This window comes from Balaenoptera musculus, chromosome 19, assembly GCF_009873245.2.
Source record: "Balaenoptera musculus isolate JJ_BM4_2016_0621 chromosome 19, mBalMus1.pri.v3, whole genome shotgun sequence".
NCBI classification, from domain to species: Eukaryota; Metazoa; Chordata; class Mammalia; order Artiodactyla; family Balaenopteridae; genus Balaenoptera; species Balaenoptera musculus.
The window spans coordinates 7,258,955-7,275,114 of NC_045803.1; the positions used below are offsets into that span (position 1 = coordinate 7,258,955).

The 16,160-nt window shown below is 58.7% G+C and overlaps 2 protein-coding genes across 4 annotated transcripts; both read left to right on the top strand.

The window, feature by feature from the left end:
• Positions 1-34: 34 nt before the first annotated feature.
• On the top strand, positions 35-8,353 carry AKT1S1 (AKT1 substrate 1). 2 transcript variants are annotated; one of them, XM_036833346.1, is made up of 5 exons: positions 35-128; positions 4,056-4,441; positions 5,544-5,621; positions 5,715-5,884; positions 7,295-8,353. In XM_036833346.1, the coding sequence occupies exons 2-5, from the start codon at positions 4,063-4,065 to the stop codon at positions 7,436-7,438; spliced, it is 771 nt and encodes a 256-aa protein (XP_036689241.1). In that variant the 5' UTR covers positions 35-128; positions 4,056-4,062; the 3' UTR covers positions 7,439-8,353. The 2 variants fall into 2 exon arrangements, with proteins under 2 accessions (XP_036689241.1, XP_036689240.1); XM_036833345.1 differs by lacking the exon at positions 35-128 and adding an exon at positions 713-770.
• Positions 8,354-9,169: 816 nt separating this feature from the next.
• LOC118885958 (polynucleotide kinase 3'-phosphatase) lies at positions 9,170-16,084 on the top strand. 2 transcript variants are annotated; one of them, XM_036835204.1, is made up of 17 exons: positions 9,170-9,287; positions 9,543-9,706; positions 10,346-10,392; positions 10,731-11,042; positions 11,807-11,886; positions 11,966-12,023; positions 12,116-12,223; positions 12,604-12,675; positions 13,722-13,770; positions 13,888-13,958; positions 14,035-14,127; positions 14,215-14,311; positions 14,388-14,449; positions 14,736-14,845; positions 14,925-15,012; positions 15,098-15,159; positions 15,241-15,416. In XM_036835204.1, the coding sequence occupies exons 2-17, from the start codon at positions 9,556-9,558 to the stop codon at positions 15,356-15,358; spliced, it is 1,578 nt and encodes a 525-aa protein (XP_036691099.1). In that variant the 5' UTR covers positions 9,170-9,287; positions 9,543-9,555; the 3' UTR covers positions 15,359-15,416. The 2 variants fall into 2 exon arrangements, with proteins under 2 accessions (XP_036691099.1, XP_036691098.1); XM_036835203.1 differs by lacking the exon at positions 15,098-15,159 and having other exon boundaries at positions 15,160-16,084.
• The last annotated feature ends 76 nt before the right edge of the window (positions 16,085-16,160 follow it).

A 16,160-nucleotide genomic window follows, 5' to 3' on the forward strand; every position in this document is an offset into this window, starting at 1 on the left:
GAGATGCCATTTTGCTCGAGGGCACGGACAAGGCCGGTCAGCTGCGGCCATGTTAATGCGGGGCAGTCCCATCTCTCTGCGGGGCGCGAAAGCAAGGTCCTGGAAGAGAGAAACAGTTAAAGAAAAAGGTGAGAGGAGCTGTACATCCCACGAGGCCCCGAAGGACTCGGGTTAACGGGATGAAGCCGTCAGTATCCTCGGGGACGAAGCGGTCCCAGACGAATTCCTGAGTCACCGGCAAGAGAAAGCGTTCTGAGCCGCCATATTGAAGCTGGGCAAACCGAAGCAAGAAAGGATGCCATGTTGGATCTTTGCCAGCCTTGGTGCTGAGGGGGATAGGCTGGAGAGAGAGCCCGTATATACATTATGGGCAAATGATGCCAGGCTGGTTGCCATGTCATTAACGGGCCCTGCTTTCCACCAGTTCTGTGGAAGAGGTTATTATGGGGGAGGGACGTTAGGTCGCTTGCATTAGTATACTGTGGTCCTGAGTGTGCGTGCGCATTTTCCCCGTATTTATTGGGGAAATGTTTCCGAGCAAGCTGAAGCTTTTCTTTCACCATCTTTCTTATGGGCACCCTGCCGTCGCTATTGCCCCACTGTGATCTGGCGAAGCCCCCGTGGCCGCCATGTTGGTCTCGGGCGGCCGGGATAAGGGAGGCGGAGTGTGCAGATTGGAGGTGGGCCAACCACGCGGAAGTGACGCAAGGCGCCGCCATGTCTTTTGAGGGCGACGACGGTGCCGGGCCGGCCATGCTGGCTACGGGCACGTGAGTGGAGGCGGCGTTGTGAACCGCGGTGTGGGGAGAATTTGGCAGTCCGGAGGAGAGGGGCGCTGGGAGGGCGAGCCGCTCGCGGGAGGGGTATAGCCAGCGTAGATCAGAGGGCAGAAATCGCCCAGTGACCCTACGCTGAGCGCTGGAAAGGTGTCGCCCGCGGGAACCGTCGTGTCTGACCCGAGGCAACGCTTAGACAGCCTTATCCTCCGGTCTCTAGACCCACTAGGATCTTTACTTTGGCCGTGGACCATGTCCACAGGGTCGGGGGGTTACTCGGTGGGGCCTCGGGGCGCCCCTCACCCGTCCAAAGGAGGGACTTCCGGTCCTGGCCCCCACCTGGGCGGGCTTTCCTGTTTTCTTCCTAGAGAAGTGGGTCTTTCCCTGGACCCCCGGGTGAAGCGGGGACTCTGAGCGGTAGAGAAAGACCCCAGACATTAACCTGCCCCCGGCCACTGGGTGCATCCTCGAGTTCCTCCCACCTTGGGGCGGGGGAGGGGTTTACTTTCAGTTTGACAGGTGGTTGGAGGGGACTTCGCTAGCATCCCTCATTCCTTGGGGGGCTTTTCCTCTTTCCTCGTCTCTTCCTGGAGTCACTTTCCTCACTTCATCTCCTCACCTCATCCTAAAAGGCCAGTCACCTTACCTGTCCCTTCCTCCTCCTGTGGAGGACAGGTCTTACCTCCCTCTCTCCCTAATCTTGAACACCTCCATTTGGGGGGAGGGGGGATCTTCCATCTCTAAGCTCCTTGGAAGATACAGGACTTCCTCCGGAAGCTGAAGGGGTGGGAGACTCTCCTGTGGGGTACTTGGCTTGGCTACTCTCCTGTTGGGTAACCGACGCCAGAGAGCTCCCAAGCCTAGGCAGAGAGGTCTGAGTGAATCACCCTTCTCCTCTTTGAGGAGTGTGGGACCCTCATGACCCACTCACTCCCACTTCACTCTTTTCAGCTATTCTAAGCTATAGGAGTTTGATCTGCTCTTAGAGATGTCGTCTAAGAGAGGAGTTGAATCTTGGTGTCCCAAGGGAGTGAGAGCCCCCTGGCCTAGCACTACAAGGCTTTGTGACATTGGACCAGTCATTTCCCTGCCCTGAGCCTCAGTTTCCTCCATCAGATGGGGATGACCCAAGGAGTGGCTGTGAGACCCTGTGCAGCTCCCAGTTCTGTTGGGTTTTGGAGTCAGGCAGACAGCAGTTTCACCCCACTTCTGCCCTTTCTAGCTGTGTGCCTTCTGACCAGTGCCTTAAGCTCTCTGAGCCTCACTTTTCCCATCTGGACTAGGAGATCATAAATCTTTCCTCATAAGGTAGGCAGGATGGCATTTGGGATTAAGAACAGGTTGCCAGATCCAGGTCCCAGCCGTCCATCTCTCTAGCTGAATGACCCCAGGCAAGATATTGAATCTCCCCGGGCCTCCATTTGCAACTGTAAAGTGGGGTGATCATAGCTCCTCCCTCATAGGGCTGGTGGGAGGGTGGAATGAGATTGTTGATGACACACTCGGGTCCCTGCATAGCCTGTGGGAGGTGTGGTATAAACTTGCTTCAGGGTCTGTCAGGACTGGTACTGGTTGTGCCTCACTGCAAGGGCTTTGTACTCAGTGAGCTTCAACTGCCTCATATGTAAGGTAACAGCTCCCACCTTTGTGGGTCAGGTAGGAGGGGAGATGACAGGTACAGAGTTCCTGCACAGAGTAGGTGCTCAGCAAACACTGGCTTCTATGATCTTGAGTCACAAAGGGCCTGCGAATTGAAATCAAACTTCTACAGCCCTGGAGGGCTAGATCACAGCCCTGCTTGAATCCCTCCAGTGACGGGGAGCTTGCTGCCTCTCTGCGGAGGCTCCTCAGCAGCCCAGCAGGCCTAGCTCAACCACTGGTTTACAGGGAGAAGACAGGCACAGAGAAGGCCATTCAGTGGTGCAAGGTCACACAGCAGTCAGGGCAGGAAGCCAGGCCCCTTGTCCCTTGTTCTTCTCACCTTGTAAGGAGATGCATCCAAGCCGATTATCTGCTTAGGGCAGACCTGTCCTGGGGCCACGGATCACTGACCTCGGGTTGCTCATACTCTGATGGAGGAGGCAGCCAGAGGTACAGCTGTCACAAGCTCGTGTGACATGAGCTATAGTGGAGGTAGCCCAGGGCATTGTGGGTCTAGGGAAGGCAACTGATCCATCCTGCGGGTCAGGGAAGACTTCCAGAGGACCTGCCGGACAGTCTTGTAGGAAGTGCAAGAGCTTTGTGGGCAGAGGACAGCCAGCACCCCATTTTCTGCTCAACCCCCGCTCTCTGAGACCTGGCATGTGCTGGGCAAGGCTGGTGTCTCAGAGATGAATCTGACAGGGGACGCCCACACTGGCTGGGGAAATGGATGTGGATCTAGGCAGTGCTCCCAGAGGGATATGTGCTAGAACGGGGGTCACTCAGACATTGTGGGAGCCCACAGGTGGGGAGGGGCCAACCTGAGCTAGGGGTGAGTGCAGGAGTGACAAGTACATGGACGACAAGTGGTCCAGGTAGAGGGGGTCCACCTTGACTGAAGGAGCGTGTAAGGATGTGAGGCCGGGGGCAGGCCCTCCAGTGTCGGGCTAAGGGGCTGTGACCTTGTCCTGGGGATGCGGGGGAGGAGCTGAGGCAGCTCCAGGGGTAGAAGGACCCCCTGGGGGGCTGTGTGCCAGCTGGACTGGAGGCTGGGGCGATGGTCCAGGGCAGCACCGTCCATCAGAAATATGATCTGAGCCACCTGTATAATTTCAAATCTTGTTTGAGGCACATTAAAAAAGTGGAAAGAAAACAGATGAAATTCACTTTCACCCTATATTTTATTTAGCCAGCATAAATAAATGTGATCATTTCAACATTTAATCAACTTCAGATTGCTCATGAGATATCTTACATCCTACCTTTTTGTGCTAAGTCTTGAAAACCCCGTGTGGATTTCACACTCGTGGCACCTCTCACTTTGGATCAGTTACATCTCAAGTGCTCCCTAGTCACATGTAGCTGATGGCTCCCGTATTGGACAGGGCAGGGCCAAGAGGAGAGAGCGGGGCTGTGGGGACGAGGGATGGGGCTGGGGGCTGAGGACAGGGCCTGGAGGGCTGGACGGGGAGGAGCCCTGGGGGAGTAGGGGGCTGGGGGAAAGATGCGGAGCTCTGCTGGGATCAGGTGGAGAGGAGGGATGGGGGTGGAGTCCAGGGGCTGGTGGACACACGGGGCTGGGTGTGGACGGCGAAGTCAGCGAAGCCTCAGCCCACTGTGTCGTGCTCTGCCCCGCAGGGCGCGGATGGCGTCGGGGCGCCCCGAGGAGCTGTGGGAGGCGGTGGTGGGGGCTGCCGAGCGCTTCCGGGCCCGGACGGGCACGGAGCTGGTGCTGCTGACGGCTGCGCCCCCCCCGCCCCCTCGCCCGGGCCCCTGCGCCTATGCAGCCCACGGTCGAGGGGCCCTGGCCGAGGCTGCCCGCCGATGCCTCCACGACATCGCCCTGGCCCACCGGGCTGCCGCCGCCGCCCGGCCCCCCGTGCCCCCGCCAGCACCGCAGCCGCCCAGCCCTGCACGGAGCCCACCCCGGCCTACCCTAGCCAGGGAAGAAGATGAGGAGGACGAGGACGAGCCAACGGAGACAGAGACCTCTGGGGAGCGGCTGGGCGTCAGCGATAATGGAGGTGAGAAGGGCAGGGGCAGGGGCCGGGGTGGTTCTTGGTAAGTTGCCTCCTCAGTGGGTTTTTCTGGAGGGGTACAGCTTGCTTGTCTCTGAGCCCTAATGTTCATGGAAGCTGCAGGCTTGCCTGTGACTCACTCTGTGACCTTGAGCGAATCATTTCTCTTCTCTGAGCTTCAGTTTCCTTCCAACACGTCCGGGGGCCAGCTCTGTGCTGGGAGATGCTGGGCACAGAGAAAGCCAACTTGGGGTCTTTTCTCTAGGGACTCTGGGTCTGGCCAAGGAATTGGAGTCCTGACATGAAGCAGTGCCCTGTGGAGGCCATGGCGGGGGAGGGAGCCTCCTGAGCCGGGTGCATGAGTAGAACAGAACTTGTTTCCAAATCTGGGGTGCCTAATGCCTGTGAGAGCAAAGACAGGAGTTAAAGAGGAGTCAGGGATACAAGCAACAGCTGAAGAAGCAACTAGCTGCATTGGGGGAAACGTGGAGGTTGGATGCTTCCCAGAGACTGCACTGTAACATTAGGGCTTTGAAGAGTGAGTAGGAGTTCTCCGGCAGTGGGTGGGTGGGGGATCCAGTAAGTAGTTACTCATTTGTTACTGCTACTACCAATGGCTGACTTCCTCACTGTTGCTGGAGAAACCCTCATAGAGTTAAGGGCACAGACTCTGGAGCCAGGTGGCCTGGGTTCAAATCCTGGTGACACCACTTATTAGATGTGTGACTAAGGGCAAGTGAGTGAATCTCTCTGTGCCTCCAGGTCCCCATTTGTCAAACAGGGATCATAATCATCTCATATTTCTCTCAGCCTGTATTTTGAGTCAGTTCACCCCAAACAGATCTTACAGATTTCATGTTCGTCCAGCCAGTTGCTTTCACCTGGGGATGTACCACATAGAGAGAAACTGGATTTATTTCTGCCGAAGGCCAGTCAGATAACCAGGGGAAAGGTGTTCGTGGCAGAGGGAATAATTATTCCAGAAGCCCCGAGGCTTGCAAGGGCCTGGCCAGTGCAGGGAACGGGGAGGCGGTGGCAGTGGCTGGAGTCTAGAGCGCATGGAGTCCAGCGGGACTCAACTGGCCTGGGCCTCTAATGCCATCCACAGGACTCTTTGTGATGGACGAGGATACCACGCTCCAGGACCTGCCCCCCTTCTGCGAGTCAGACCCTGAGAGCACGGATGGTGAGTGTCACAGGCTGTCCCCATCCCTGGAGAGGGGGGTGGGGAGCTGGGAGGAAGGCAGGGACAGAGGCTGAAGTCCACCTTCTCTCCCAGATGGCAGCCTGAGCGAGGAGACCCCCGCTGGGCCCCCAGCCTACTCAGTGCCCCCGGCCTCAGCCCTGCCCACACAGCAGTACGCCAAGTCCCTGCCCGTGTCCGTGCCCGTCTGGGCCTTCAAGGAGAAGAGGACAGAAGCTCGGTCATCCGATGAGGAGAACGGGCCGGTGAGGGGCAAATGGGAGGTGGGGAGGAGGATGTCAGGAAGGGCTCAGAGCTGTCTCCTCCAGGAAGCCCTCGGACGTGGATGCCACGTTTCTCAGGATTGATCCTCCCCTCCTACTCATAAGGCTGGCTCTTGGGCTAGAGCCCTGCAGTTTTAACTATCGCAGCCTTGTAATGTGCCCCAGTGCCTTGTAGAGAAAGCAGCCTCTCCTTTCCAGGAACAGCTCCACTTATAGAATACATGGTCTGCACAGGGCACAAGTATTTTAGTATCCCCTCCGGATGGGGAAACTGAGGCTCAGAGGGGTCAGATCACCTTCCACCCCCACCCCACATATTCCTGGCCCCTCCTGGAATTTGTGCCACCTCCCTTGTCCTCTGTTCCTCCCTCCCACACTGTCCTACACATGGAGTTCCTGGGCTGGCCTGGGTGGGTCCTTATCTCCCATCACTAAAGCTCCCTGAAGCAGAGGGGAAACTGAGGCACTGAGAATACACATGACTTCCTGAGACTCAGCCCGTAAGGGGCAGCGCTGGGATTGGAACCTAGCTTACTTTTGGAAAAGAGCTATGGACTTGCAGGGAGGAGGCCTTGCATCCCATGGTTCCTCCTCCCTGTGACACCTCTCAGTGTCCTCATTTACAGACTAGCAGGGCCCATCAGCTGCTGCTGTCCTTGTTTGTCATTGGTGGAAACACAGTTAATTAACTGAACCTTTGAGGCCTGAGTGCTGGGTCCTGGGCTGGCCTCCGAGAGGGCCCGGGTCCAGCTTCTGTTCGTGGCCTCTCCCATTCCGCTGGACGTCAGGCCCAGCTCAGGGTGACAGGGGCCCTAAGGGAGGTAGTACTAGGTGCTGGGGCTGCAGGCAGAATGACAGGACCCCTCCCCAGTGGAGACTGACAGGGAGAGGGCTCCTTTCTCTACGGCGCTGGTGACATGGTCGTTCACCCTTCTTTAGCAATCACTATGCTGATTATCTCAGACCCTGTTATCAGCCCCGTTTTTCGAAGGGGAGACTGAAACCTAGGGAGGTAAAATCCCTGTTGACAGCTAGTGGGTGGCAGAAGCCTGATTAGAACCTGACTGAATCCCGAACCCGGATCCTTAGATGTGAGACCCTCTGGGTGCACACAGCTGTGATGGTCAGCAGACAGGCAGCACTTCCACTATGTGGAAGGACGGCGGTGAGACAGGCCTCTGTGTGTGCACATAGGAGGCCGAGAATGGGGGGAGAGGAGCAGGAAGGCTCTTGGAGGAGGTGGTGTTTTGAGTTGGGTGGCAGAGCCCTAAATGGAGCAGGACAGGGTGAAGGGCCTTCCTGGCCGTAGGCATCGCAGGGGCAAAAGTGCTAGGACGGGACCTGGAGCCCAGGGTGTAGGCTCTGACCCCGTCCGTGTCGCCGTTCCCGCAGCCCTCCTCGCCGGACCTGGACCGTATCGCGGCGAGCATGCGCGCGCTGGTGTTGCGGGAGGCCGAGGACACTCAGGTCTTCGGGGACCTGCCGCGGCCACGGCTCAACACCAGCGACTTCCAGAAGCTGAAGCGGAAATACTGAGGCCCAGGGAGCTTCCCGGCCCGGCGTCCGCCCCACCCCCACACTACACCCCTGCCCCGCCCCCGGGGCCCGCCAATCCGAGTCAGATCCGGGACCGGCCTCCCGGGCCACCAGGATTGACCAGCCCCTGCCAACCCCCGCCGCCCTTCCAGCCCACGACCGCTCCCGCGCGGATGAGCGAGGCCTGTCCAGTTTCCCGATTGGGTCTGTTTTCTCTCTGCCCAGCGACAGATTCTTTCTATCAAGGGATTGTCTCGCTCCCCGATCGGGGCGTGGCTAGTTGGCCAACTCCGTCGTTTTCTGCCTAGCAACAAGGGCTTTGGTCGCACGGCATTGGCTCCATTCCTGAAAGAGCACAGTCAAGCTCCAGGATTGGGTAGTGGCCCTCGACTTCAGCACAGTGAACGGGCAGCTCCTTCACTTGATTGGCTCGAACACTGTAAAGGGCTTGACCAATCTCCCGAGAGAGCCATCACCCTTCCTGAGTTCCCCCACCTGATTGGCTCCACTTCTGGGGGCGTGGCCAACCCTCTTCCTGTGCCCAGGATTGGCCTGTGGCCTTAAATTTACGTTCTTTACACTACTGGGGCTGGGGTCGTCTTTTGCCGAAGTCCAGACAATTGTCCCCTCTGGCTCCCTCAGGGATGGCCCGATCCTGTTCCTGCGTCTGGCACCCTCTCATTGGTTCCATCCCACAACAGCCTGCCAATCAAACCCGTCCTTGCATCCAGGACGTTACCAGCTCCCGCCCCTCTCCCCCCACCCCCACAGGTGCCTTAAAGGGCCCTCGTCCACCCAAGGTGGGGGGCAGGGGGCCTCACTCTCCGGCCCTGGTGTGGGGGAGAGAGTGGAGGGTCGGGATCGGGAGTTGGGAGGGGCGCTCTGAGATTAAAGAGCTTTACCTCTGACAAATGAGTATGAGGTGTGTTGTGGGTATTCATTTAACATTTTCTGGAGCCAAATTAGCAGCGTCTCATTGCTTCTCAGTGCAACGCTGGGAATGGGACTCGTCCCCATTTTACGGACAAGAAAAGAGAGATTCACGGGGTGGGAGGAAGGATTCCATTCCTGTATGATCGTGGAGTCCCAATCTTCAGGGCTTTGAGTGTTGGGATCGGAATAGTTTAATGAGTCAGTCTCCTGAGCTCACATAGTGCCCAGGAAAGCCAGGAACCTCCAGCTGAGGCCGGGAGTTTTCTGACTAACGTAAGACAGCTGGAGGTTAGAGAACAAGTGGCGCCTGGTCCGAAGATGTAAACGCGGAATCCCCATGTCCCATCAGACCACCACCGATGGAATGCTAACAACAGACAAAACGTAGGGCAAACTATCACCTAGACACTTTTATAAGTTATTTACATGTACTAACTCATTTAATCTTCCTAGTAACCCCACAAAGTGGAAACGATTATCCCCACACTGTAGATGAGAAAACTGCAGCATCCAGGGTAGGGTTGCTGTCGGGGCGGGGTTTCTTCGACTGACAATAATCGTAACGAGAATTTCCTCCCGCTATAACTGTCTCCGGCAAAGGGAATGAAAATTAGAGTTCAACGTGGAAAGAGGAAAAAAATGTGTGAACAGGGAATCTACCCCCCCCTACTGGCCTGCGTCTCATACTGCATCAGGAGAGATGAAGGTCAGAGCAGCGGAGGGACCTTAGGGGCACTGTGTCTGGGAAGGGGCGGGGCTTATGGCCAGGCGGAGCCAATGCCCCGCCCACTTTGGTAGGACGAGTCATTTCCGTCCGCGGAGAAACAGAGGCAGCCGCCGGCCGAGTTGCGAGCAGAGCGCCTCCGGCAGGCCCTCCCTGGTCGGAAGCGGCGAGTGAGCCAAGCGGCGGGCAAGGGTGAGTGTGGGGCCGAGGCGAGAGCGCTAGAGTTTCTCAGCCTTTGCCGTGGGAAGTTGGAGTCCGGGGTCCCGGAGGGAAGGAGTGGGGCGTCGTCGCCTGGGAAACGGCGCGAGCCCCAGGCCGGCGAGTGGGTGGGATTTCCGGAGCCTTTAGCGGATGAAGGGAATTCCTGGTGTAGAGGGTGAGAGGAGGCGGGACTTCCTTTAGCAACTGAGGGCTGCCGCTCAAACCTATTAACCTACTTTCCTTTAGGCCGGCTCCCAGGATGGCCAAGGTGGAGGCCCAGGGCCGCCTGTGGCTGGAGAGCCCCCCTGGGGGAGCGCCTCCCATCTTCCTGCCCTTGGGTGGGCAAGCCCTGGTGCTGGGTCGGGGACCCTTGACGCAGGTTACCGACCGGAAGTGCTCCAGAAACCAAGGTGGGCAGGGAGGAGCCTGAGCTGGAGGGGGTGTGGTCCGCTTCAGGAGCGGGAACACAATCAATGGGAAAGATAGTCCAGGAATTGCGTGGTGCAGCCAGTCCTGAAGTTGGTAGGTGGCATGTGGGGAGCACAGGAAGAAAAAGGTTGTGCCTGACCTGGAACTAGCCAGACACCTTGGGCGGGAGCGGATGGAGTCAATCCCGAGACACTTTGTCACTGGGAAGACGACACTCACAGGCCACCGGGAAGGCTTGAATCAGGCCACGACCCTTGTCAAGGAGAGAGACGATCCTATGGAGAAAAGTGCATATTGCTAAGCAGAGATGGGTGGTAGCGGGCCAAGCCCAGAACCTGCATCTTGCCAAGGTCTGCGTTGTCAAGGAGAAGCCAATTCTATACGGAAAAATACCTGCCCTGCCCCTAGGCGAGGACCAGTGACACAGGCAATCGTTAAGGCCTTTATCTGGGTACTGCATGTCAAGGAGTGAGCCAATTCTACTTAGAAATAAACTGCTTCCTCCTGCCGGATGGGTGCTGTAGCCCCATACTGTGGTCTGAAGTTGGCCATGCTCCCCAGTAAGGAGGGAAGCAGTCACACAAGGATTCAAATCCTGACTCCACCCCCTCAATCCTCAGTGGAGCTGGTCGCTGACCCTGAGACTCGGACGGTGGCAGTGAAACAGGTACCAGTTCGTTAGGAAGAGGCCTGGGGGTGGAGTGGCGGTGGGGGGTGTGGAGAATCGCCACCCAGCGGGGAACAGGCCCAATTGGGAAAATCTGATTCTGGGAGGGGAACAGGTGTGCCTGTTTCAATGTGGTAAACATCCATCCCCGTTTAAATTGGGTAAGACTGGATGCTTATAACCTTCCCAGAGCCCTGATTGGTGGTACAAGGTGAAGAGGCGGGACTTAAGGATCTGATTGGCTGGTGGAGAAAGGCGAGTCCTTTCCCGGGTTATTTGATTGGAGGAGGTTGCCGCTGGGGGTGGAGCCAGTTTGAGTCCTCCCTCTCTCTCTACAGCTGGGAGTTAACCCCTCAACTGCCGGGACTCAGGAGCTGAGAACAGGGTTGGAGGGTTCTCTGGGGGTGGGGGACACGCTGTATTTGGTCAATGGCCTCCACCCGCTGACCCTGCGCTGGGAAGAGGCTCGCACGCCAGAATCCCAGCCAGACACTCCACCAGGCACCCCTCCTGTGGCCCCGGAGGAGGAGGAGGAGGAGGAGGAGGAGGATGAACAGCAGAAAAAGCGGATAAGGAAGTCATCCCCTGGCTGGGAGAGCTTCCAGAAGCTGCTAGTGTTCACGGCACCTGGTGTGAAGCCCCGGGGCAAGGTGAGGCCCAAGCTGGGGACTGAGGGAACACAGCCCCTTATATGCAGTTAACACCCAAACAAGACTTAGCTCCTGTTTGGATTTTTATGGCTATTAGCCCTCCAAGGTGAAAAAGGCCAGGGGAAGAGGCTGGGTCGGATATGAAACCCATTTTATTTATTTATTTTAAAGAGGAAGGCTTGCCTTTTTTTTTTTTTTTTAAGTATTTGTTTATTTATTTATTTATGGCTGTGTTGGGTCTTCGTTTCTGTGCGAGGGCTTTCTCTAGTTGCGGCAAGCCGGGGCCACTCTTCATCGCGGTGCGCGGGCCTCTCACTATCGCGGCCTCTCTTGTTGCGGAGCACAGGCTCCAGACGCGCAGGCTCAGTAATTGTGGCTCACGGGCCCAGCTGCTCCGCGGCATGTGGGATCTTCCCAGACCAGGGCTCGAACCCGTGTCCCCTGCATTGGCAGGCAGATTCTCAACCACTGCGCCACCAGGGAAGCCCTGAAACCCATTTTAAAGATTGGAATACTGAGGGGCTCAGGAGGAATAGGAGGTAGTAGAGTGAAGATTTCACTCTCTGAACTCAGTGTCCGAGATGCATCTTTGCTGTGCCTTGTCCTTACATAAGATGTGTAGGCCCGCTGTGACTCAGTTTCTGCATCTGTAAGGGGTGGGTGGTAATAGTCCCCAGCTTGCAGGGTTGATGTGAACCAGCCTGTGAGTGAGGGGGATCAGAGGTGTAACAGTGCTGTTCTTCCTCTTTTGTGGGTAACGCCAGGTGGCCGGTTTTGATCTGGATGGGACCCTCATCACCACACGTTCTGGGAAGGTCTTTCCCACTGGCCCCAGTGACTGGAGGTGATAAGAGACAGGAGGAGGGGGTGGGTGAGGTGCACTCCGGGCTCCATGTCACGTTGCTCTTCCACACCCGCCCTAGGATCTTGTACCGAGAGATTACACAGAAGCTCTGGGAACTGGCCGCCGAAGGTTACAAGGTGTGTGTGCACGTGTGCGCGTGGTGGCGGGTTCACAGGGCAGGTCCGGGCCTGATGAGGAGGGCGCCGGCTGACACCCGTCCGCTTCCCAGCTGGTGATCTTCACCAACCAGATGGGCATTGGGCGCGGGAAGCTGCCAGCGGAGGAGTTCAAGGCCAAGGTGGAGGCTGTGGTGGAGAAGCTGGGGGTCCCCTTTCAGGTATGGCTGTAAGGGAGGCTGAAGGGCTATGTGGAGGGACAGAGACTCTGAGACAGGGGTGGTGGGGGGGACAGGGACCCAGAGAGAGGGGAACAGAGACAGCGAGATGGGACAGAGGGAACAGAGACCCAGGGAGAAGGTATGACATGGTGAGCAAGTTGGAGAGGTGGGGGGAACAGAGACCCTGGGTGAGTGGGGTGTGGGCCCCGGGTGGGGTTATGCTGACAAACCCATTGTAAGTAGCAAGTTCCAGGGCACCGGGCGCTCTTCTTGGATTGGTGAGGGTCAGGGTAGCATCCTTGGGACCCATGTGCCCTTGAAGGACTCTGGGTGCTGGAGGAGGAGCTAAGGATGGTGTCTAACCTCTGCCCCACCCACAGGTCCTGGTGGCCACGCATGCAGGCTTGTACCGGAAGCCGGTGATCGGCATGTGGGACCACCTGCAGGAGCAGGTGAGCTTCGGACTCCCAATGGCTCTCCTTTTCCCTCTGTGGCCCCTTGCTCTCTGCCCTGCCTCCCCACTCTGGGTCTCTGGTGCATGACCTTCCTCTCATCCCCTACCCTGGCCTGGCCTTCTCAGTTTCTTTGCTATCATGTCCTAGTGTTGGTATGTGAGGCCGGTGCTCACAAACTGTGAAAAACAGTGGTGGAGAGAGAAGTCACTCATGGATCCCTTCATTCGTTTGGGTGTGCGTTTGTTCTGAAGTTCAACAGCTTCTTGAGCTGAAAATATTAGTGAACAAGACAAGCCTGCCTGCTGCCAAATCAGGGAGGGTGCAGACTATAAATGCATTGACGGATGTGTAAAATAGCAGAGTGAGGATGAGGCAGGGTGTTGGTTTACCTACGGAGCTCAGCGAAAGCCTCTCTGAGGTGCCCTTGAGTAAAGATATAAAGCTGCTGAGGGAGAGAGCCATGTGTGTATCTGAGGAAGAGTGGTCCAGGTAGGAGTAACGCCAAGAGCAAGGGTCCTGAGGTGGGACCGAGCCTGGTGTGCTCATGGGCAGTGAGGAGGCCCGTGTGGCTGTACCTGAGTGGGTGAGGGGGAAAGTGAGGGGTATGAGGTCAGAGAGCAGGGGTCAGGCTCTCAGGCTTCGTGGGCCACAGCGAGGTGGCCACCGGGAGGATTGGGAGGAGAGCGTCCGGAGCCGCGGTAAGTGGGAACTTGCGCCCTCTGGCGGCCGTTTGGGGAACAGACGGGCGAAAGTGGAAGCCAGGAGACCAGGAAGGAGTGACCAAATATTCCAGAGACGTGCTGGTGGCCAGGATGGCCAGGATCGAGTTGGTGGTGCCGGCAAAGGCGGTGAGAAGTGGCCGGAGGGCGGGGCCGACAGGATTCGCTGATGGATTGGGTGTGGAGCATGAGAGGTTAGAGATAGGCCTCATGTGGGGCACAGACCAAGCTGAGCATCCCGGCAGGACCCGTTAGTGCTCTGGGGGGGATAGATGTGTGAATAGGTTCCTTACTGCCTGTCGTCTATCACCTGTCCCTCCCCAGGCCAACGAGGGCGTGCCCATCTCCATCGGGGACAGCGTCTTTGTGGGAGGTAAGGGCCTGGGGGTGGGGAAATGTGTGGGTCCGCAGGGCTGATGCAGGTGGGCTGGGGACCCCCGTCCCCAAGATTCCTGGTGGAGACGGGTTTGTATCCTCCCATGTGTTCCAGATGCAGCTGGACGCCCAGCCAACTGGGCCCCTGGGCGCAAGAAGAAAGACTTCTCTTGCGCTGACCGCCTGGTGAGGCCCGCTCTATCCAGTCCCTGCCCCCCCGAGCCCAGCCACTACCCAGTCTGACGTGTGCCCTTGCCCCCAGTTTGCCCTCAACCTGGGCCTGCCCTTCGCCACGCCAGAGGAGTTCTTTCTGAAATGGCCCATGGCCCGCTTCGAGCTCCCAGCCTTTGACCCGGTGAGGCCCAAGGGGCGGGCTGGGGGCAGAGTGGGGGGCATGCAGGGATGGGGAGGGGGTCTCGCTCATCATGTCTGCCCCTCCCAGAGGACCGTCTCCTGCTCTGGGCCTCTCTGCCTCCCTGAGTCCAGCTCCCTCTTAAGCTCAGACCCCGAGGTGGTTGTCGCCGTGGGATTTCCTGGGGGTGAGACTCCTGCCCCCCAGAAGCCCCAGCCCTGCTCCGACTTCTCAGGCCCCCACTAATGCTGCGCCCTTCACAGCTGGGAAGTCCACCTTCCTCCAGGAGCATCTCGTGTCGGCCGGATACATCCACGTGAACAGGGTAGGACCTCATCCGCAGCCCCTCCATTGGTCTTGAGTCCCTCCCCTCCGCCCCCCCCCCCCCCCCCCGAGAGCTGTCCTCTAGGTCTCTGCTCCCCCGGCATCTGTCCTTCTTTCCGGCTCTGCCCCCTGCCCCCAGGTCCTCTCTCCAGGTCCCTGCCCCCCTCTCTCTGCCTTTCACCCCTACCCTGGATCCCTAATCCTGTATCTCTGGGTCTTCCTCTCTGGTGCTGTCCCCCTGGGTCTCCTGGCCCCCATCTGTGACCTACTCTTTCTGGGTCCCCCAGGACACTCTGGGCTCGTGGCAGCGCTGTGTGACCATGTGCGAGGCGGCTCTGAAGCAAAGGAAACGGGTCGTGATTGACAACACAAACCCGGACGTCCAGAGCCGGGCCAGGTACTGGGGTCCCAGGGGAGGCCTCTGTAGGGTGGGCCCCGGGCCCTTTGCCAGCTCCCCACTTCCCCGGCCCCCACAGGTACATCAAGTGTGCCCGAGACGCAGGCGTCCCGTGCCGCTGCTTCCTCTTCAGCGCCACCCTGGAGCAGGCACGCCACAACAACCGGGTGAGCCGGCCCCTGCCTCCCCAGCCCCCCCACATGCCCCGTCCCCCCGCCCCGGCCTGGCCAGCCTGACCTCCACCCCCCGCAGTTCCGGGACATGACGGACTCCTCTCACATCCCCGTGACCGACATCGTCATTTACGGCTACAGGTAGGCGCCGCGGGCAGGGAGGGACGCCAGGTCGAGCCTGTACGTTGGGCCTCACCTCCACCCACCACCCTCTGCCGCCAGGAAGCAGCTCGAGGCCCCCACGCTGGCCGAAGGCTTCGCCGCCGTCCTGGAGATCCCGTTCCGGCTCCACGTGGCGCCGCAGCTCGAGCGGCTGTACCGCCAGTTCTCAGAGGGTTGAGCCGAGGCCCACCCCCCGCCTGCTCCCCACCCCACAATAAATGCTCTTTTTCTTCATGCTTGACCAGCATTTTGCTCCCAGCCGGGCTGGGAGCACAGGCCCACCAGCCCGGTCTCCCAGGAAGGCACTGCTGGGAACTTTGCCTCAAGCTAAACACTCAGCCCACCTTGGGGACAACTGCCTCTTGTGGACGGGGGTTTCGGCTTCTCCAGGCTGCGGCTGCTGGCGCTCCAGGTGGGCCCAGGGCATCCTGGCTGGCAGGGCCCGAGTGGAGTTTGCTGCACGCGGCTGCCAGCTGAGAGCAAGCCCAGAGTTTTAGCAAAGACGTGACCCGAGGCCAAGAGTTGTTGGAGCTCAGATTCCGTGAGAAGCGAGGTGCTCTGCACGCTGGACTTGAACCCCGGGGCTATGGCCTGGACCTGCAGCAGCAAAGGGCGCCTGAGAGCCCGGCCAGGCCTGCGGCACGCCACCAACAGCACGGGCCTGGAACCGGCCTAGCACTGCCTTGTGTTTGCTTCCAGCTAAGTGAGGTTTGCGGAACCCACAGGGCAAGGAGGGCAGCCTGGCAATGCCGGGAGTCGGGGGCTGCACCCCAGGAGCAGCCGGCCAGCTGTGCAAAGACCCTGGAAGACACGGCCCAGCAAGCCCCATGCAGACCTGGCAGCTCCGTGAACTGCAGCGTCCCCTCCTGGCTCAGGTGACAGTGATCTCAGAGGTGACCCCTCTCCTGCGAATGGTAGAAATGCACACTCCCAGGCCTCAGCCGTGTCCACACTCAGGGGTGGGCTGGGGACGGCACTTG